General features: G+C 54.9%; 1 protein-coding gene across 1 annotated transcript in view; it reads left to right on the forward strand.

The window, feature by feature from the left end:
- The window catches only part of LPCAT1 (lysophosphatidylcholine acyltransferase 1), a 46,552-nt gene that overhangs the window by 17,998 nt on the left and 7,850 nt on the right, over nucleotides 1-20,704 (forward strand). Inside the window, exons 2-9 of the mRNA XM_028090004.2 lie at nucleotides 60-202; nucleotides 5,980-6,194; nucleotides 10,897-11,009; nucleotides 12,114-12,174; nucleotides 12,446-12,504; nucleotides 14,595-14,629; nucleotides 15,844-15,898; nucleotides 18,035-18,117. Coding sequence (XP_027945805.1) covers nucleotides 60-202; nucleotides 5,980-6,194; nucleotides 10,897-11,009; nucleotides 12,114-12,174; nucleotides 12,446-12,504; nucleotides 14,595-14,629; nucleotides 15,844-15,898; nucleotides 18,035-18,117 — 764 coding nt within the window. The remainder of the gene's footprint in view (nucleotides 1-59; nucleotides 203-5,979; nucleotides 6,195-10,896; nucleotides 11,010-12,113; nucleotides 12,175-12,445; nucleotides 12,505-14,594; nucleotides 14,630-15,843; nucleotides 15,899-18,034; nucleotides 18,118-20,704) is intronic.

Here is a 20,704-nt window from a genome sequence, read left to right on the forward strand (position 1 = left end):
TCCAGAGGACCAGTTCTCCGGCGAATGGTTCTGGAATGACCTCACCTCTGTCTTTCCAGATCATCTTCATGACGCTGACGCTCTTCCCCATCCGGCTGCTACTCATCGTTACCATGATGCTGCTCGCCTGGCCCTTCACGTTCTTCGCTACGCTGGGGTCCTCAGACAGGGAACCCGAACAGCCCCCAGCCACGTGGCGGAAGTAAGTCACTCGTGTGCAGGTGCTCTGACCCGCGGGGTCCCGTGCCCCTTCCTCCTTTCCGCAGCTTCTCCCATCTAGGACACTGCCAGCCACATGCCTCCTTCCTCTCTGGGGGTGGCTGGTGCTGTTCCCTGGCACACCGCTGCCTCAGTCCTGCTCTGAGGTGTGTCTTCCAGGGTCCTGCCAGCCACGCAGCTGCTCTTGGCGTGTCCTCAGCACAGAGGCTCCCCGCCGCGTTTCCACATCCCCGGCCCTGGAAGGCTGCGTGTCGGCCAGCGTCCGTCCGGTGTGCTGGTCTGGTCTCTGCAGGGTCGAGTGCCCCCCCTTGCTTCATAGACCCAGAAGTTCCCTTGTGTTTACGCGTTGAATATTAATAAAGCACGACCATCTATAGATGGACGTGTTTTGAATACATCTTTTTTTTTAAGGTTTATTTATTTTAGAGGGAGAGAGAGTGAGCGTGTGCACATGTGAGCACAAACAGGGAGAGGGGCAGAGGGAGAGAAAGAATCCCAAGCAGACTCCCCTCTGAATGCAGAGCTGGGGACTCAGTCCGAGGACCCTGAGACCATGACCTGAGCCAAAATCCTGTGTCACATGCTCAGCTGAGTCACCCAGGCATCCCATGTTTTGAATACATCTTAACTAGAGACTCAACGTGGACCTCAGAAAATTAAATTAAACCAGAATATTTTCTTGTTTATCCCTAAAGCTGTTCTTAAAGTATACACCATTAGTAATGAAGATGCAGAGATAGAAGGACTTTGATAAATATTTCCAGCATCTTAGAAGTTGTCGTTTCTGTTGAAAACCCAGAGTGCTGCCGATTGTCCACACCTTAGTGCCTCTCATCAACCCCTCGGGGTCCTCAAACAGTTGATGCAGAAACAGAAATATCATCAGCCTAGCACAGGGGTCCCCTAAACCTGGGCCATATCCAGCCACTGCCTGTTTTTACATGTACAGTTTTTCTGGAACTGAGCCACACCAGGACCTCCTTCACAGAGGCAGAGGCTGTGCAGCCCACAGAGCCTCAAATATTTGCTCCTTGCCCTTTAGGGCTTAGCAGATCGGCTCAGTCCTCCTTCCCTAGGAAGCATCCGACCAACAGGAACACGATGCCCGCGAGAGGCAGGTGGGACCTGGCGCGTGTCCTCAAGGTCGGCTTTCCCGACGTGCACCTGCCATGGGCACGCACAACAGTGACATGCATAGCAAGGACAGCAAATTTCGATTCGCGGGTTTCCTGGGCCGGCGAGACGTGTGGCTTGGCCATGCTTGGGGACGGTCCAGCTGCCCGGGGAACTCCTCACGTGGCTGTGCGCTCCTCACGGTGTTCACGTTCTTAGACCATGTAAGAGTCAAGTGAACCATGGTCTTCCTCCCTGAAAGACTGGAAGGCAGGCCAGGATCCGTTCCCACTCCAGCCCCAGTGCAGCACCAGGCTCCAGGGTGCTAGGAAGTGGGTCCTGAGTGTGGGGGGGGGGGTAGAGGGAGGGAGGGAATGGAGGGGTGAGTGTAAGGGGGAGGGGGAGGGAGGGAGGGAGTGTAGGGGCTGGGCTCCCTCCCCCCCTCTTCACTCATCCCCCTGTGGATTCACTTTTTGGAGTGTGGGACTCTGGGCTGTTCTCCGTTTCCCGTACCAGCTCCACACGCTCCGCTGGGCTCGGGTGGTACGGGGCCTCAGCTGACTAGTGCCAACAGCACTGCTTCAGGGCGCCTCGTGTGCCCTAGCGTGTGTCTGAGAGGTGGCCCTCGTGGCAAGATATAGACACGTCTGAGGTTTCATGAGAACTCTGGGTCTCTGCGTGCATGGAGACTGCTCAGCACTGTGTTCACATGTGCATACTGTGCGAGCATGTGTACCTGCCTGTGCAGGTGTACAAGTATGTGTACATGTGTGCATATGTGTGTCCAAGCACTGTGTGTATGGATGTGTATATGCGCACGTGAGTGTACCATGTGTATGTTGTGTAAGTATGCGCATGTGTGTACAGGTGTGTGAGCTTGTGCATGTGTGTAATGCCTTGTGTGAGCATGTGTGTGCATACGTATGTATGTGCATGTGGGCGAGTATGCATGTGTACATGTGTGTGTGCGTGTGTGCATGCATGCATGTGTGTTGTGAGCATGTGCACGCGTACATGTGTGCATTGTGTGTGTGCGATCATGCGTGGGCACATGTGCCCTGGGGGCGTGTGTGTGCGCACGTATATATGATGTGTGCGTGTGCGCATGCACATATATATGATACATGCGTGTGTGCATGTGTGCATGCACAGCCCTCAGGGCCTCCACGCAGCAGTATTTCAGGAACTCCACGCACAGCCCTTCTCTGGCTGGTGCTCCAGGGGAAGCAAAGGACAGTCAGCACTGAACCCCTTAAAGGGGAACGGCGACAAAGTGCCTGATCTGGGGACTCAGGAGTTAGGGAGAAGTGGGTTTCGAAACAACGGGTTTCAGAGTCCGCAGGCTTGTACCGAAGAATCCTCAGGGAGTCAGCAGGGAGGCACATCATTCCATGCTGTGCAGAGTTGTGTGGATTTGAATAGATTGATGTTCCATCAGGGAGGGTTTTTGCTGAATATAAGTTAGTGTCATTCAAACCTCTTAAAATAAAAGCCTTGGGTTTTCAATGAAAGGAAGAATGACACAATTTCCCAAAGACATTTACTCAAGGTTACTTTCAAACCACAAAGTAGCGTCAAAACCGGAGCATCTTCTTGCAAAACCTGACTGGCAGACCAAGTGTCCTCTGGGTGCTGCCCTGTGGCCAACTCACATGGTTAGAGGATGTCATAACTCCAGCCACTGTAACCACGTGCCACGGGCTGGGGGCCTAAATGACAGAAGTTTCCAGAAGCTGGGCGTCGGGAACCCGTGTGCCGGCAGACCCGGTTCCTGGCCCGCAGACGGTGCCCCCTTGCTGTCCTCCCCTGGCGGAAAGCTCTGCTCTCCCTCCTACCAGGATACCAGCCCCCTGGCGTCGGAGCCCCACCCTTATGACCGCATTTAACCTTATTTCCCATCACAGTCAGACTCACGTTTTGCCTGTTGCTACAGAATAATGAGCACTGAGCGTAGCCTTACAGTTCTGCTCCCTCGTGGTCTCGCCACCTTGCTGGAATTACGCTCTTTTCCCAGAGAGTCCCAGAGCCCCCGATCCCCCACAAGTCACTCTTCTGCCAGATGCAGTGCCTTCCTGCAGATCTTCTGGGCATGATCTATCTCCTGGGCCTGGTTTGGGGTTTTTCTTTTTTCTCATTTTTCCCTCCTCGATTTCCTGGAGCATAGGTTTTGTCTCAGAAAGAGGACAAGCAGGAGAAACTCAGGTGCATTTTGTGTCTGAACATGTCTTCATTCTCCCCTCAATGTTGATGGGTAGCTGGTCCGGGCAGAGAACTATAGGTTCCAGATCTTACGGCCCCAGAGCCACGTAGCTGCCGGCACCTTCGGCGGTGACTCTTGGGGAGCCTGCATGTTCCTCTCTGAGTTTTGGACTCTTCTCTCTGTCCTTGGGCATTTGAGAAGTTCTCAAGGAAATTGTAGGAGTCTGTCGTTTTGTCTTAAGTTCGTTCTGCTTCTTGATGTGCTGAAGATCTGTGTCTGTCTTCAGCCCTAGAAACTGCTCCCTTCCTGCCCAGGTGCTGTCCTTTTTCTCTGGCATGTTCCAGAGACTTCCTTCCCGCCCTCCAGCTCCCCAGGAACTGGCTCTTCGTGCAGTGAGATACTGGATTTCCGAGCGTGCGTTCTTGTTCTCTGTCCTGGATTCCGTCACAGCCTGAGGAGAGTGTGGACTCCCAGCCTCTCTTCTGATGCCAGCCACCACGTCTCCTCACGTCAGAGTCTCTTCTGTGCCCCGTGGCTGGTTCTGCCCCGTCTCAGATTCTAGGGCACCCTCCCCCCGCCCGGGGGCGATGAACAGAGGATGCGGCAAAGGCTGGAGGTCGCTGCCCTTGTGCCTGTAGTTCTGTCTCCCAACTCGCTGGTCCCGGGAATCACCCTGTAGGCACCTCGGGCTTGTCGCTGGCTGCCTCTGCGGCAGGCGGGGGGCGTTGCGCGGGGCTTGCTCTGGGCCTGCATCCGCACCCACAGGCTGGCTCTGCCTGGTGCACGGTCTCACTGGGGCTGGAATTCCTCCGAGATCTCGAGAGAATTGTTAGGTGTGGTGCATCCATACTCCCCCCGCATTTCTGTTTAGTGCCGTTTGGCCTTCGGACCTGAGGGCTGGTGGGTGTGTCTCTTACAGACACATCCGGAGGTCCCCACTTCCGAGCAGCTCCCTCTCTGCCTTCCTCAGAATACGACTTCCTGGGACTGGCTCTGGGTCCCCTGCCCAAAGGCTCATTTCTTCCTCGTGTACCAGTGGATATCTCTTGGCTTTTATTTCTGAATGTGTTCTTATGAAAAGTAGCGTGCGTGCAGACAAGTGTGTTCAAAACTATGCAGTTGGACAAATAGTGAAAAGTGCATACCTTTGCTTGCACCCAGTGCTGGAGATGGGGCATCAAAGCCTGACCCCAGCATCTCGGCATACAATCACACAATAACTGTTCTCCATCCAAACAGGGGCCTTCTCGACATGGCTCCACCAGGGGCTCGGTGCTCATCTGGGGATTGGCTACTGCTCGGCGCTGTGGGGCCTCATCTTCCAGGATTCTCTTGAGAGGGTTTTTAAGCCCCTTGGGGACCGATCCAGTGAGGTTTCAAGCTCCTATGTTTCTGTTGTGCAGTCTGACCATCTGCATAACCCAGCAGCCCAGTGCGACACGGCTCCTCACAAGAGGTGACCCCTTCTCCTGGGCCCGTGGTCACTCACGTGCCGGGCCTTTTGCCTCCGTGTGGTTTCAGTGACATGGATCTTCATCTAGTTGCAGTTGGTCACAGGTGACACAGAGGGATGTGCAGATTTAAATGCCTAATTAAATTCTCGTATGTTGGGGGCGCCTGGGTGGCTCAGTCGTTGGGCGTCTGCCTTCAGCTCAGGTCATGGTCCCAGGGTCCTGGGATCGAGCCCCGCATCGGGCTCCCTGCTTCTCCCTCTCCCACTCCCCCTGTTTGTGTTCCCTGTCTCACTGTGTCTCTGTCAAATAAGTAAATAAAATCTTTTAAAAAATAAATAAAATTCTTATATGTTTAAAAAACAAATAGGAAGCAAGTTCCGTTAATCTAGGCTGATTGTTATTTTATTTTCCACATTTATCCATCTAATTTCATCAAGAAGAGGCTTGCTTTAATAACATGGCATCTGATTCTGGCACCTCAGGAGCCTGAGGGCAGGGGATGGGAGTGGCTCGCCACAGACCTCTGCCCCTGGTCTCAGCCCCAACGTCACTCCTGATTTTAATGGTGTTTTAGATATCTTGGTGGGGTTTTTTTTCACTTATGCTAATGAGTCACCTCCCAGCACTTAAGGGCCCAGTGGCTGTAACGCCACCTGCGTCCTTGCTCTGCTTACTCTCTTCAGGAGTCGGTGTCGGTCTTCATGACGCCGTGTCTTGGGGCAGAGACAGCACTTCTGTTTTCTTGGCTAAATTAATAAAAAGGCATCCCACCCCACGTTTAGTGGAGGGGAGGGAAGCACAGCACCCGGACGATGCAGTAACCGCTGTCTGGGGCTTGGATGGGTCCAGAGCGCACCCTGGATGACCCGCCCGAGGTCAGTGCCGAGCTTCTGGTGTCCGTGTCCACGGGTCAGCCTGGTGCTAGCGAGCTGAGCCCGGCGCCCGTGACAGCCCTGCTCTGGCCCAGGGTAACTGCTGCACCTTGTTTTGCAGGGTTGTGGACTTCCTGCTCAAGGCCATCATGCGCACCATGTGGTTTTCCGGCGGCTTCCACTGGGTGATCACGAAGGGGCAGCAGGCCCCTCCATCTGAGGCCACCATCCTCACCCTGGCTCCACACTCTTCCTACTTCGATGCCATCGCTGTCACCCTGACGATGTCCTCCATCGTGATGAAGGCAGAGAGCAGAGACATCCCAATATGGGGAAGTGAGTGAGCCCCCTCCTGCTGGGAGTGGGCAAGCGCCCCCCCCCCCCGCCACATCCTGCTGGTCCGTGCAGGTCACACCCACGTGAAGTAGGCATTTGTCCTGGAGTCTCTTCTGTTTCCTTTGTTGTGGTTTTCTCTGTAACATTAGTTGTTGTGGGTTTTATTTTTGGTTCACACACAAGTGCCCTCAAACGTCCTGTGTCAAAGTGCCTGCTCACATTTTGTCCCTGGCATGCAGGGCCTGTGTCACACGGTCCTAGAAGTGTCTGTGTCCCAGTGCCCTGGTTATGGGGCTAAAAGCCCAGGTGTGCGGGTGTCCCTCGGCCACGTGACAAATTACCCAGCTGGTGGCTTAAAAAAGCAGAAACTTATACTCTCACAATTCTGGAGTCCAAAATCTAAGGCCAGAGTGTCCAAAGCCTGACTTCTTCTGGAGGCTTTCGGGGAAGGTCCTTCCTGCCTCTTCCAGCTCCTGGTGCAGCTCCTGGCGCCCCAGGTAGTCCTGGGCTCGTGGCCGCACCCTTACTGCCCCAGCCTCCCTCCTCACAGGCCTCCCCCACGTGTGTCTCCCTGTGTGTCTCTTACAAGGACACTTGTCCTTGGGTAGTTTACAGTAACCTCATCTCCAGGTGCATAACTAATTACATCTGCAAAGATTGCTTTCCGAAATAAGCTTTCAGTCACAGATCTTAGGAGTTAGGATGTGGACACATCATTTTGGGGTGTACTGCACCATTACCTTGGGAACTACAGGGAATGCGGGGCAGTCAGCCTACCAATGAGAGCACCTTCCTCCTCCCGGCCGGGCCCATGCCGGAGCTGTCCTCCCCTGCAGGGCCGGCCCACCTGTTCCTGGTTCTCATCCCCCTGGTTTCTGCGCCAGGGGTTGCCACCCAGCCCTGGTTCCTCCAGGCTGCTCCTGGGGGGGCCCCACCCCACCATCACTCTCCTCTGCCCACCCCTCACTGTTTAGACCATGGGCATGTCATGCAGAGCGTGTCCACAATGGATTCTGGAGCAGGGCTGGTGTGGGTGGGAGGCGCGTGGTGCTGGGGCAGAGCTACAGGGGCAGAAGGTCCTCACTCTGTCCACCTTCTCTGAATTCTCCTGAGTTCCCTAACTCATGTTAGTGTTCAGGTGACAGTTAAGAGAGAACATTGTGTACATTTTATGTTGTCTTTCTAGTAAGTGGGACATTCTGAGAGGGCCCAATATGTTGTGTGCTTTTGGCAAAAGAGATGCTAACCAGCATTTACTTGACTGTGGATCAGAGGGTGTCTGCTCAGATAGCTGTCATAAAGCACCACACACTGGGTGGCTTTTAAACAACAGCCTTTCGTGCCCCACGCTCCTGGAAGCTGGGAGTCGGGATCAGGGGGGCCAGCAGGGTGGGGTTCTGGCAACAGCCTCTTCTGTGCTGCAGACAGCCACCTTCTTGCTCTGTGCTCACACAGTGGAAAGCAGAGAGGGGTGGTGAGCAGTTAGGACCCTCCGTGGTCTTGTCCCTGGGAATGGTGACACAGGTCCTCCATTCAGACCTAACGGTCTCAGCCAAGGTGGTTTCAGGGCTGGCGGTTACAGAACCAAAGTAAAATGAAGGCACCCCTCCTACAGAGCCGTCAGGCTAGCCCTCCCCTTGCGGAACTTCCTGCAGGAAGGTGTGCAGATACTCGGGGACGCTGGCCATGGACGTATAGGGCCAGTAATTTTGAGCCTGGTTATCCAAATAAAGGTTTATATGTCATGTGCCTGGAAAGTCAGGTTAAACCGAGGATTTTCTGAAAGCCAGGCAGAGACTCTGGTAATTAGCAAATATGCGTTTCACTTTAATAATGCTAGAAGGTCATCACAGGCTCCTGAGTATAAAGCAGTGTGGTCCCTGGCAAAGGACGCAGGAAGCTCTTTCAATTTTGCAATTTTGTTCTGATTTCTTATTTTAAGTTTTAAGCTTCAGGCTGTGGAATGTTAGCATTCTGGGGAAGTGCTGGGATCTGTGGGGGCATGTCATCCCCCCTCATTCGCGTACAAATTATGCAAAGCCTTCTCAAAACTTTGCCTTCAATTATGGCTTGAGTCACAAGTTAGAATCATGGAGGCTCATAGTTGGACCTGCTCATCCACCTCCCAAGGTCAGGGTTCAAAAGCCAACTCCGTTGGCTGAATGTGCTGGGGGCTGCAAGGTCAGAGCTGAGCTCCATGCCCCCCGCCGCTGACCTTAACCTTGGGGTGTCAGAAGGGAGGGCGCTGACCTTAACCTTGGGGTGTCAGAAGGGAGGGCCACCAACATGTCCTCTGTGTGCGGGGGTCCTTCATGTAGACTTACATTCCCACTCATTTCAGGGATAGCATAGCAATAAGAGTGAAGGAGTGGTGATAGACCCATTTATTATAGATTTTAATTAGAACTCATATATGGCACATCCCATCCAAGTACTAGCCAGGCCCGACCCTGCTTAGTTTCCGAGACCAGACGAGATCAGACATGTTTACGGTGGTATGGCCGTAGACCGTATATGGCAAATCCCAAATTGTATTCCCTTTCTCCGGGTTTTGAAGGTAAATACACCTGAAAGGGACTCTCCCCTAGGAATGCAGCTGAGGGCTTCTCCCATCGTGTGCGACCAGAACACACCCCGTGACGCAAGTCTGGATTCCCGTGTCACAGGGGGGGTCTCACCGGCTGTTCCTTCCGGTCCCTCTCATCCTTGTTGTTTAAAGCACGAAGCTTTGGACACCCTTTGACAGCTACCAACTTTGGTGAAGAGATGAATGTTAAAAATATTCAAAATATTTTCACCTTCAGATTTGTAAATACCAGTTAGAGTAATCAGCCCAGGGATTTCTCCCATTGTTACATTGTCAGTTTACTTTCAGTGTCCTTGATATGGGCACCTGGGAGTTTACAGACCTGAGGAGGTTTGGTGCTCAGTATCAGAGGTGACAGAGCCAGCTCACAGTTTTGTTGCCCGGCCCCTTGTCGCCAACACCGCTGGGGCTTACCCGGCAGGCAGCCACATTTCCTCTCTGTCCTCAGAAGCAAGCTCTTCAGTTGTGAGGTCTCCAGTGTGGGTGTTCACCTAGGGATTCCCAGAAAGAGGCGCAGTCTGAGATTTCAGTCAGGAGGAAGCCCCGTCATCCTCGGAGCCCAGAGAGCTGCTCCCCACCGCTGCCTGGAGCCTCAGCTCATCCATGATGGAGGAGAGTCATCCTCCACGTTGCTGGGAAGGGGAACCCTGTTCAGGGAGACCAGCCAGCCTGCAGCCTTCTCTCCCACCCTGGGAGGACTGTGCAGAGCTGGTGTGGACAATAGGAAGCTGGGTGGCTTCCCATCGTCTCGTCCTGTGGGCGACCCCCTCGGCCCTTTCCCTGCGTGTCACTCCCAGCACAGTTAGAGGAATTGGCAAGAACGATGCAGTGGGGAAAGAAGTCTCCAGATGTCAGACGAAAAGATCACTGAGACCCACGTGCAGCTTAGATTTTGAGTCCCATGGACCTGACGAGATAGAATATTGTTCTTTTTTTTTTTTAATGAATTTTCTCTTTGTCTTTTGGAAGACCTCCCAGAAAGAAGAGTCACAACGTGTTATTCTTACGAGTAGTTAGAACACTCTGAAGTCCGAGCTGATGTTGGGCCCGGCGGGGACGTGTCTCACCCATGGGGATGCCCCGCTGCCACGGCCACCCGCTCGTCCTTCCTGGGAGTGGACACCCTCCCTAAGGATGACGGTCCTGTCAGTTTGGGGTTTCTCTCCTAAGAAGTGTCTCCCCACCTTCAGATCCTCTTGTGCGAGAACCGTGTGCTGGTTGCTGCTGTCAGCTCTGGTCACGAGGGCACTGACCTGCCACCCCCGCAGGGCCGTGGGCCCCCTGGGCCAAGCTAGTTAGGACCACGGCTGTGTGGGTGCCCTGGGTCGCCCCTGACAGAGGGCCGCACGCTGCGCGGCTGAAGACAGCAGATGTTGATTCTCACACTGTCCTGGGGGCCGGGAGTCCAGAGTCGAGGTGTGAGAGGGCAGCCTCTGGGGAGAGGCCGTGCCAGGCCTCCGCAGCCTCTGGCGGTTCCCCGCCATCCCCGGCGTCCCGTGGCTCTGGTCACATCACTCCGGTCTTGGCCTCTGCCGTCCCATGGCCTTCTCCCTGCGTGCACACTCATGTCTCTCCCTCCTCGAGAGGACGCTGGACGTGGGTCAGGGCGCACCCTGCTCCAACGCCACGTCACCTTAGCTCAGTTGCATCTGCAAGCACCCAATTTCCAAATACAGTCACAGTCCTAGGTACCTGGGGTCAGCACGTCAGCCTGTGTCTTTGAGGGAGACGGGTCTACACGTAACGGGGTGGTGGGGTTTAAGCCATGCGCCTCGGGCCCTTCTGACTCTGGAGCCTTTGCCCCCCAACGCCCTCCTCTGTCAGCCTCTTCTTGTTGCTTTCTCCTGCTTTACAGCCTGTGGATACTGGCGTCATTCCCCTGGACTTCGCAGGTCGTGGGGTTTCATGCCATCGTGGGAGGGAGCTTCTGTGATTTTCCTGATCCCCTCATGGTCAGGCATTGACCCAACACCCACCCGCCCTCGGGGACAGTGCTGCCCTCGGGGCGTCTCTGGGGGCTCGCCTGCACCCGCTTGCCGTGGGTAGCCCTTGTCCCTCCAGTCCTGCGGCAGCAGGGGCCGTGCTTCCCGACGAATGCCCCTCCTCCCCCTCCAGCTCTGATAAAGTACATCCGGCCAGTGTTCGTGTCCCGGTCCGACCAGGATTCCCGAAGGAAGACTGTGGAGGAGATCAGGAGGCGGGCACAGTCGAATGGAAAGTGGCCACAGGTAATGCAGTCCTGCTTGCATTTTGAGCAGATTTATTCCGGAAGATGTGAGCCTAGAGGTGGGGGCCTTCCCTGGGGGCCAGGTTCCTTTTCTTTCATTTTGTTTGATGAGCGTGTGAATTGAAGTCTGTGCTAAGTGTCAGGTACTTTTGGGTCCTAAAATTTGAAAATTGAAACAAACGAGAAGACCATTCTCATGCATATCTCAAGTTCCCAAAGCATCTTCACTGAAATGGCTCTGCTTGGCACAGTCTCACGCTTGGCACAGTCTCACGTCTGACAAATGCGCCAGCCGTGAGGCGTCGCTGTTTGCTCCTGAAAACCCTGGGCGGAGCTTGCCCGCGTGTGCCCGGCACCCGAGGGAGCGTCAGGAAGGCCTGACGCGGGCGGCGGGGCAGCGGCCTCAGCCTGTGCCATCTGTATTTCTCTGAGCCTGAGAAGCTGGAGCTCCCCAGGACTGTCCAGGTTCTGGGTGCTCAGAGAACATTGGAAGGCCTGAGTGCCGGGCACCCTCACTCACGGGGCAGGCCCTCGGGGCCGCGACGTCCAGGGTGCCTGGCTCCCCGCCTCTGGAAGCAGCCACGTGGGCTGTAGTTTCCAGTGCAGGGGGGACGGTTTAGTTTATATCGTGTGGCTGGAGGTCAGTATGAGTCAGAGTAATTTGGGGTTCCAGTGGGGTTTAACCGCTGGTTTTGTGGTGTTTCTGGTTGCTGGCCCGGCTGTGCCTCGGTTCTAGCCCTGGTCCCGATTCCTTCAGCCAAGGGCCCTTCGCTGAGCCCTCCTCTGTGTGCCTTTGTCCTGCTTTGCCCCGGGTGTGTGTGTGGTGGGGTGCTGCACGCTGACAGGGCGTCCCGGCAGCGGTAGCTGGGCCTCACGGTGGCGGTGAGCACCCCGACGCACGCTCTGAGGAGGCGTGTGCTGTCTGCATGTTTGCATTGCTTCCAGATCTTAATAGAACTTACCCTTAGGAAATCCACGCATGCTTCCATCATGCATCTAAGCTGTTTCGATTGAGTGTGATTAAAGCATCTCAGCAGTGGAGAAAATAGACCGTATTCTGGGTTCTATTCCTTTAAGGCTAACCTTTTTTTCTTTTCATTCCAAGATAATGATTTTTCCAGAAGGAACATGTACCAACAGGACCTGCCTAATTACCTTCAAGCCTGGTATGTAATTTTTCTTATATTCTCTGTTTTCCTCCTTGAGCAAAGTGGGGGAGACACTCCTGGGCCCGTTCCCTGCAGGGCATGGCTGCGAGCCTGCGGTCTTCCTGACGTGACACGGCCAATGCCCATGCCAAGGGAGCCTTCCAGGCACCCCGTGACCATTCACCAGGAAGGGGGACAGAAACGCTGCTTTCCTCTGGGACCAGCATGAGACGGGCCCCCAGCGGAGGAGCTCTGCCCTCGAAATAAGATGATGCCCCTTTTCCCCCAGGTGCCTTTATCCCTGGAGTTCCTGTGCAGCCTGTGGTTCTACGGTACCCGAATAAACTGGTCAGTGTGTTTCCTGGGATTACAGTGACCTACCTGGGAATGAGAATTCCCGGTGCCTCAGCAGGTCTTTTCTAGCCAATCCGCGATTCCAGGACCGCTCCAGTGTTCATGCAGGAAGGGCTGTGTCGTGGAGCGGTGGCCCTTCCTCCCTGCTGATCGGTCCTGCCGAGTTGATGTGAGCCATCCACCCTCGTCCTCAGCAGCCTTAGCTCCCTGTTCACCTGGAAAACAAGAGCGTTGAGAGAATCTAAGTTCTGGAAAGGCTGGGGGCAGCGGGCGGGAAAGGCATAAGTGACTCTGTATTGAATATGCCTCTGTGTGCACCTGCCTCCGTGCGGAGGTCTTCGCTTGTTATGTCAGAGCAAAGTAAAAGAGGGGGTGTTTGGGGCTCCGAGTGCCTCGATGATCTTGACGGACCCCCAGCTTGGGGGAGGCAGGAAGGCTGGAAAAATCCTCCTCAGGTTGTGGTCAGAGCCCCACCACGTACCTGTGTGGGCATCCTCAGCTGTCCCTTCCCCCGGGGGCCCTGTGGACGTGCCACACGCGTCCGGTTCAGTGGGCTGCACTCCCCAGGGCAGGCATTGAGCTCCGGTGGGTGCTGTTCGGTGCCCACTGCATCTCACTTCTGCCGTGACCCCCTCCTGGCGGATGTCCTTGCACCTACATGGGCATCGGGCTCTCACCGCCAGGACTCATGTCCCTGGGCCCTGCGTGGGTGCGGGTGCTCTGGACTGTTTCTTGATGGAGGACACACGAGGTGGATTTGTTCACTGCACTGAGCTTTCTCCCTATCACGGTGCATCTTCATGAGGACAAAAAAGAAGCTCAGCAATCACAGCACGGTGCGGTCTGGAGTTGCTAGTCTAGATGGAGGCAGAATTACGTGTGACATCTGTGGTCATGAGGGGCTGCCCCCCCCCCCCCCCGCCTCTGGGCCAGACCCAGAGGGTCCCAGGTTTGCACAGCAGACCCTGTGCCTACATGTGCACACGGCGCAGAAGAGGTTCTCCCAGTGGTCAGTCAGTAGGTGTCGGTCAGAACCCGTAGCCGCGCGGACTGACAGTTACAATGACTGGGAGAGCGCACACCAGAGGCTCTGAAGAGGTGCATTCACCAGCCAGCGTCTGGGGCCAAGAGAATCATCCGTGCGTGGAATTCTAGATTTTCTGTTTCTTTGAGCTTGTTTCGTCAACTTACTTTAAGCAGATTGTCTCTCCTGGGTTCTCAGTTGTCAGAGAAGCAGAGCAGCTGCTTTACTCACTCATCCCGTCAGTCTGTGTCGCATTCCTCAGCGGCCTAGCGTCAGGGAGCACCACCACTAACAGCTTTGCACGCAGGCCCGTGTGGGGGACGGGTGGCTGAGGGCGGTTGGGGGCCGGGGAAGCCCCTGTGGTGGGTGGCTTTTCAGGAGTCTGTGGGAAGCCAGCAGGGGGGTGTCGGGGCTTCAGAAGAAAGAAGCCCAGTGTCAGGGCAGAAACGGTGTGTGTCTTCCCACGTCCCCACCTAGGTGGCTGGTGCCGCAGCTAAAACTGCAGGTGGGGGGCGCCCACAGCCCTCGAGGTCCTGGGCACGCCTGGGGCTCTGCAGTGGTTTCTTCTCCCTCCCAAGCCTCAGCTCATCTGCTGGGCATCTCTGGCCCAGGGTGGAGGCCAGGGCCTTGGGGGTCCAGGTGGGTGTGGGTTGGAATGAGCCTCATGGGACGGTGATGGCGGGGCAAGCGTCCCGGGGGCTGCTCGCAAAAAGCAGGTTCCTGTGCTGGGGCCTGATCCTGGCAGGGACGCCTTGAACACGGGGGAGGGCAGAAAACGGAACTGGGGCAGCGTCTCAGGCGGACGTCGGAATTGTGGACCTTGGAGCCGTGGGAGGGCAGGGGTGTGTCTGGGTGGCCTGGAGGCAATGGACACCCATCTGCTCCCTTGTCCCAGAGTGCGCTTGGGAGGAAGAGGGGTACCAGCATCTCTGAGGTCGGAGGTGGGCCAGGTTGAGGGCCAGGACAGAGGGTGGGCACACCATGGAAGGAAGGGCTCCCGAGGGAACTCCGGGTGCCTGATTTCCAGCTGTGATTCATTTTGCTCCTTTCTCGCCCCCAGGACACCATCACTTGGACCTGGCAAGGCCCCGGAGCGTAAGTCAGACCCTGTAGTGTCTCGTGTGTCCTGTCCTTCTGGGAAAGCACAGGGGCCACTCAAGCGACTGCCCTGCATTCTGGGCACTTCTGCAAATGTGGATCCTCGGAACACATAACCCACTGCTCTCGGACAGCAGTTAGGGTCTGCCCACTGTGAAAGCCAAGTGTGCAAGCCTGGTCTGTTCACACACTCCTGGGCTCCAGGACCTAAGTTAATGGTCTTCGACTCCAGAGGGAAGGTGACTGTGGAGTGCTCTTTTGTCCCCACGTGTGCCTGTCGGCTCAGTGGGCACCATCCCATCCACACCGCACCCTGCAGCTCCTGGGAAAGAAAGGGGGGCTGCAGGGACGGTCCTCCTTTTAAAAAACTGCACGGGGGAGGCTCGGGTTCTAGGACAGCAGGCCTCCGTGGTGCCAGCCTTTGACCTGGTGCAGCAGAAGGGTGGGTGGTGGGGCCAGGCCGAGCCCTCCCAAGGCCTCTGGGCAAGGCATTTGGAACGGATGCTGGGGAGGTACACTGAGGGGCAGCATATGTGGGCACTGGTGTTAGCATTGCTGAGGCCAGAGTGTGGAGGGTGGAGGGTGAGAAGCAAGGGGGATGCTGGGAGAAAGGTGGGAAGGGCTCTTTTGGGCCCTGGTAGCCAGGCTTGGGGTTGGCAGTGATAGGGCCGAAGTCGGGTATGTACGAAAGAGTTAAGAGGACAGTTGTCCACTGCGGAGAGGAGCAATGGCCCAAGGACAAGAGACTCCAGATGGCTCCGCATTTCCAGCTTCTGCAAATAAAGGGTGGTGATGCCAGTTCTGAGGTCAGGAGCTCTGGGGCCGGCCTTGGGGGTGGCATGGCTCAGGGCCTGTTGAGTCTGCATTGCCTGGGGACAGGTGTGGGACAGTGTCACGTAGAGGAGGTTTCCTGAGCCAGAAGACACACTTGGGAAATGGGGGCGTGCAGGGCAAAGGAGAGCTGCAGGAGTGGGTGCAGTCGTTGGGACCGTGAGGAACCCTGATTAGTAAGAGTAGCCCCATCCTCATCACAGCGTTGTAAGGCTCTGCTTTAGGCTGAGGGAGGCACAGCGTCCCCTAAACAAATTAACTGCCCAGTAGTGCCCTCTGCAGGGGACAGGCATCCGGGGAGTTTGCTCCAGAAGTAATTTAATTAAAAGACATTGAGAATCTTTTAACCAATGCTGTCAATCTGTTTGTTCATTTTTAAGGTTGAAAATCCTGTGGCTCACACTGTGTCAGTTTCACAATCGAGTGGAAATCGAGGTTCGTACAGATGCGGTGTTAAACAGCATTATGCAAGGGTCTATGAAGATGCAGTATCAGAGTGCTGTGTTAAGCTGTCTAGATGCAATGTGATACAATGTTATGTCGGGGTCTATATCCTGTAACATTACATGGTGTTACAGTCTGTGCACCTACTGTGTTATAGAATGTCTACTGGTATCTGCACCCATACAGAGTGATACAGTTACATTGTCTACATGTGCAGTATCATGTTGCATCTGTGTGGATACAGTGTTACACTGGTATCCACAGATGAAATTGTATGTTGTCCATACAGACACAGTGTTACACAGCATTTTATTGGTGTCTGTGTGGATACAGTGTTACACAGGGTTTCATTGTGGATGCAGTGTCATGTTGGTGTCTATACAAAGACAACATGATGTTATCTGTGGACGTGAGGTTTTACTGGTGTCTGCAGATACACTGTGATGTGGGCATCTCTAGAGATAGTGTTGGTATCTACACAGACAGGACGTTCTACTTGTCACGTTGCTGTCTGTAGAGATACAACATTGTGTGTCATCTGTCTTGCTTTGAAATCTTTCCACTTCTCTTTGCTTTGCTCCTCAGAGGTACTTCCCTGTGGTTTTTCATCAGTCACTTTGTGTCTCTTGCATGATTTTGCAAGAATCAGATAGGTCTTTAAAAATCAACAAGGAAGTTAAACCCTTCTTTTATTATGGTTAGCATAGCTTGAAGGCATTTAAAATGTGAATTACGTCTTGGCATTTTTACATGATACCGACACTGTCGGATTCATATGGCAGACCTGTCATCCTGTCATTCTCTGTCTAGTCCGTGGTCAGATCACATAACCTGCCTCCAGCTTTCAGCCCGTTGTATGTCCCAAAGTCATGACGCCCATTCTCTCGGCTCAGTTCAATAGCCACATTCGTGTAGTCTATACATTTTATCCAAGTGGATGAGGAATAGAGTCTCTTTCTTAAAAGGGAATCAGTCGGCTACTCTGCCCCTGAAAAGGGAGCCCGAACACGACGGAAAGGGTTTAATGAGGCAGTTTGCTACCGTCTGATAAAAGTTGCAGAGTTGCACTGAATTTACATGGATTTCAGCCAGGTTCCAGATTTTTCACTAAAGTACAACATAAGCCACTTAATTACAACACACTGAGCCGAAAGGTCCCTGGCCCGAGTCCAAGGGTGGCAGCCATCCACGTAGAATATTACATGTGGCTTGTCTGCGGGTGGCCGGGAAGCAGCCGTGCAGCGGGGCTCGGGAGGACGCCTCCAGTGTGCACTCCTCTATTTCAGGCCTCAGTTGCAGTTTTCAGAGTTGGTTTTTTATTTTTTAAGATTTAATTATTTGTCAGAGAGAGAGCGAGCACAAACGGGGAGCAGCAGAGGGAGAAGCAGGCTCCCCGTGGGAGCAGGGAGCCCAATGCAGGACTCAATCCCAGGACCCCGGGACCATGACCTGAGCCAAAGGCAGGTGCTTCACCGACTGAGCCACCAGGCTTCCCCACAGTTTTCAGAGTTTAAAGGAAACTCTGACTTTCTGAAACCCTTCTAAGTGTCTTCACTCGTGCTGTGCTGACAGGTACCAGTGCTGACGTGAGCGCCTGCTGCGATTTCCATGGTGTGTGGTATATGGTGGGGGGGGAACACCTGAAGCCACATGGTGGGAACTGATAAGGCTTCGGGGTGTCCCCATATTGTTGTGTGTGTGTATTAAAGAAAAAGGGCGCAGTGATGTTTGCCTTTCTGCACAGTGGAGTTGGCAGCAGAGTGTGGGACTTTTAACAATGTCTTGTGTTCTCCCCAACACAAGCAGAGACTTTTAGAAAGAGGAGCACACATGTAATTCTTGTGCACCCCAAGAGAAGGCTTCCGTGTGAAATTAGAAATGCGGAGTGCCCTGGCAAGCACGAGCTTCTGTCTCAGGGGAGCGAGCGCTCCTGAGGAATCGTGGGCTATATTCACACACATGTGCATGTGTGTCTGTTTGCGTGTGCGTGCACACGCACACCGTGGCCACGTTGAAGGTGGTTCTGATGGAAACTGCTTTGACAGATCTTCATTGTGTTAGACTCATAACTGCACTGTGGTGGGCTTGTGATGCGCATGGGAGTAACGCAGCCTTCTTTGTGCTCAGTTCCTCCCCGTGTACAGCCCTTCAGAGGAAGAGAAGAAGGACCCCGCGTTGTACGCCAGCAACGTGCGGCGCGTCATGGCCGAGTGAGTGCCCCTCGTCCTGCCGTGTCAGGGCCAGAGTCCATGGCGTCCTCCGAACACCCTCATCCCCTGGGAACCCTCAGAGTATTAGGGTGCCCATTCATGGGCTGGTTCCTCCTTAGCATGGCACAAAACATAGTGGCATTCGGAAAATGGGTCTTTGCAGAAGCGAATGAGTAAGTGCTGACTGTGCGTTTGGGCAGGCGGCTGTGCTCGGCCGCTCCGCACCCCCAGTCTCTGCCGGGTCCTGCTTCTGGATCCGCGTCATCACCACCTAACTTCATAGATTCCACCTGTGTGGTAGGAACCGGTCACCAGGGCGCCGGTCTGTGCACGCGACGACGGCAGCACCGCCTGGCAGCCCGCGGGACGATCCTCACACTCTGCACCGGCTCATGTGGTCTATGCCGGCGCCCTTACCCAGCTTACCAGATCCAGTGTGGGAACTAGATGCTGACCTCTAAGATAACGTGCGCGAATTCCACGACGAGCGAGCGTGCCGTTCGCAGGTTCTTGCTTCCTGATTCCACACCGTTCCCCGCTATCTTGGATGGGGTGACGGCAGCCTGCGCCCGGCATGTCTTCCTCCCCTCGCGGGCCCTGTCCTGTCTTCTCCTCCTCTCTTCTGCTCCCGGGCAGCAGGGCCCGCCTCTGCGTTTGTGCGGGGCGGGGAGGGGGTCTCAGCGGCTCCACAGGCATGCCCCTCCCGCGTGGGAGGTTCATGTGGCTCTGGAGGGGTTTTCCCTGCGCTATGGCCGAGCTGGTGTGACCGAGGGGTGAAGTCAGCCCCATCCCCTCACCGTGTGCCCATCAGACCCCCCACATTCACGTGTTTTGTGAGACTGTACTAAGCAAAATCATAACCTCAGCATACGTAAATTAAAACTTGGCGGGGTATTCAGACATCGTCCGCACGCCCCTCAGGAAGGTAGGTGCTAGGGACAGAGTCCAGTGGGACACCCCCAGCCTCCTCGGGCACCCACTCGCCAGAATTCATCTCCTGCTCACTCTCGGAATCCCACACCAAGTCACATGGAGAGCAGTTGGCTGTCAGGATGCACTTGACTCTCAATTTGGGGGAAGTCAGGGTGTTCAGCCTCTCAGTAAAGAAATAATCTCCATGGAATCAAAGGTTTGACGGGTTAAGTGTGAATTTTTTTAGATCACATTCAAATAAATTAGCTAATTATATTGGAAAAATGTATATATCATAAATTCCCTGTGTTAATGGAAGAGAAGCATCTTAATATCACATAGAAAAGGGCAGATTAGCCACTGGGCATCCCCCTGCCCCCACAGCCATGGGAGAACCCAGAAATGTGGAAGTGCGTCCTCGCACCCACTGAGAACAGCCCAGTCCTGGTGAGCATCGTGGGCAGCCCAGGTGCACCTCCTCCTGCCTCCTTGTGGGGATAACCTGAGACGCTCCTGGTAATCCTAGGTTCTGTCCCCACCCGATGGTACCTGAGTCTGCCAAGCGGGGTTATACTAGCTGTGGAAGAAAGACTTTGAATCCCCTGTCTCCTAGCCACAATTGCACGGTACCGTCCTGGCAGTGAGGAACTACTGTGGAGATGATTAAAAGCCCATTCGGTTATTGGGGGAGGGGGCTTAGTTTTAAATACTTGGCAAGTTTTCTACCATTGTTTCCTTTAATAGAAGAAGGGCATTTTTCATGAAATCTGATGCAGTTCTTTAGAATGGCTGAGCTCTGACTTCGGGGCACCGCCAGCCTGATGAAAGCAACCCTTGACCACCCCTAAGACGAGTTGAGCTTCCGAATTAGACACCCGGTGGGGTGGTGTCCTCGAAGCACCAGCTACACGCTTGCTTCCTAGCAGGGTGGAAACCAGAGTAATACTCAGCCAACCGCAAAGCTTGGGGGAGCCCCAGGTTCTATGTGATTGGACTTTGGGGTCCACTAGTAAGCATTCATGTCTAGTGCCAGATGTGGACTCGGAACGTTGTCTTTCTGTGCATGTCGGCGTTCAGAGTGCTCGCCACCCAGTGGCTCCCAGTACAGACATCTGTGTGGCAGGATGCTTCTGTGGGCGTGTGTGAGAACTCTGGTCCTGCAGGGCCCTGGGGCGAGCGCCCAGGGCCAGGGCTGTAGCCGTCGGGGCCATAGCACCCCTGCTTGGACCCCCATCGCCTCCCCCCTCCATCCCCCAGGTTCTGTCCTGCACAGGCCCTGTCCAGATGCCCCTTCTTGGGGAGGGACACGGAGCGGACGGGAGGGATGGCTCTTCCTGTCTGTGGACAGCCTGGGGGGGACGAAACCTGTCCTCCTTCATGTGTCCAGACCCAGGGAAGTTTTCAGGGTGCCCCTCCCACGAGGCCTTCCTGGCTTTATCCCACAGAGCACAGGCTGCGGCGAGGGCTTCTGCCATCTGCTGGAATGGCGGGAGCTGGCCTCGCTGGGCCCCCAGCTGCCGAAGGGACCGAGCACTACTCACGGCCGCCTGACGAGCCCCTGCAGGCTCGAGAGCGGTTCAGCGGCCTGGCAGACACCTTCACAGATTCCTGTGCTTTAGTCCAGTCTTAAATGTTGGCTTCATTCTGGACGCTTCCTCCTGCTTTCCTGGAGTTC

This window comes from Eumetopias jubatus, unplaced genomic scaffold (genome assembly GCF_037043125.1).
Source record: "Eumetopias jubatus isolate StellerSeaLion01/CBP00866 unplaced genomic scaffold, mEumJub1_p1.0 scaffold_5, whole genome shotgun sequence".
In the NCBI taxonomy this organism is placed as follows: domain Eukaryota; kingdom Metazoa; phylum Chordata; class Mammalia; order Carnivora; family Otariidae; genus Eumetopias; species Eumetopias jubatus.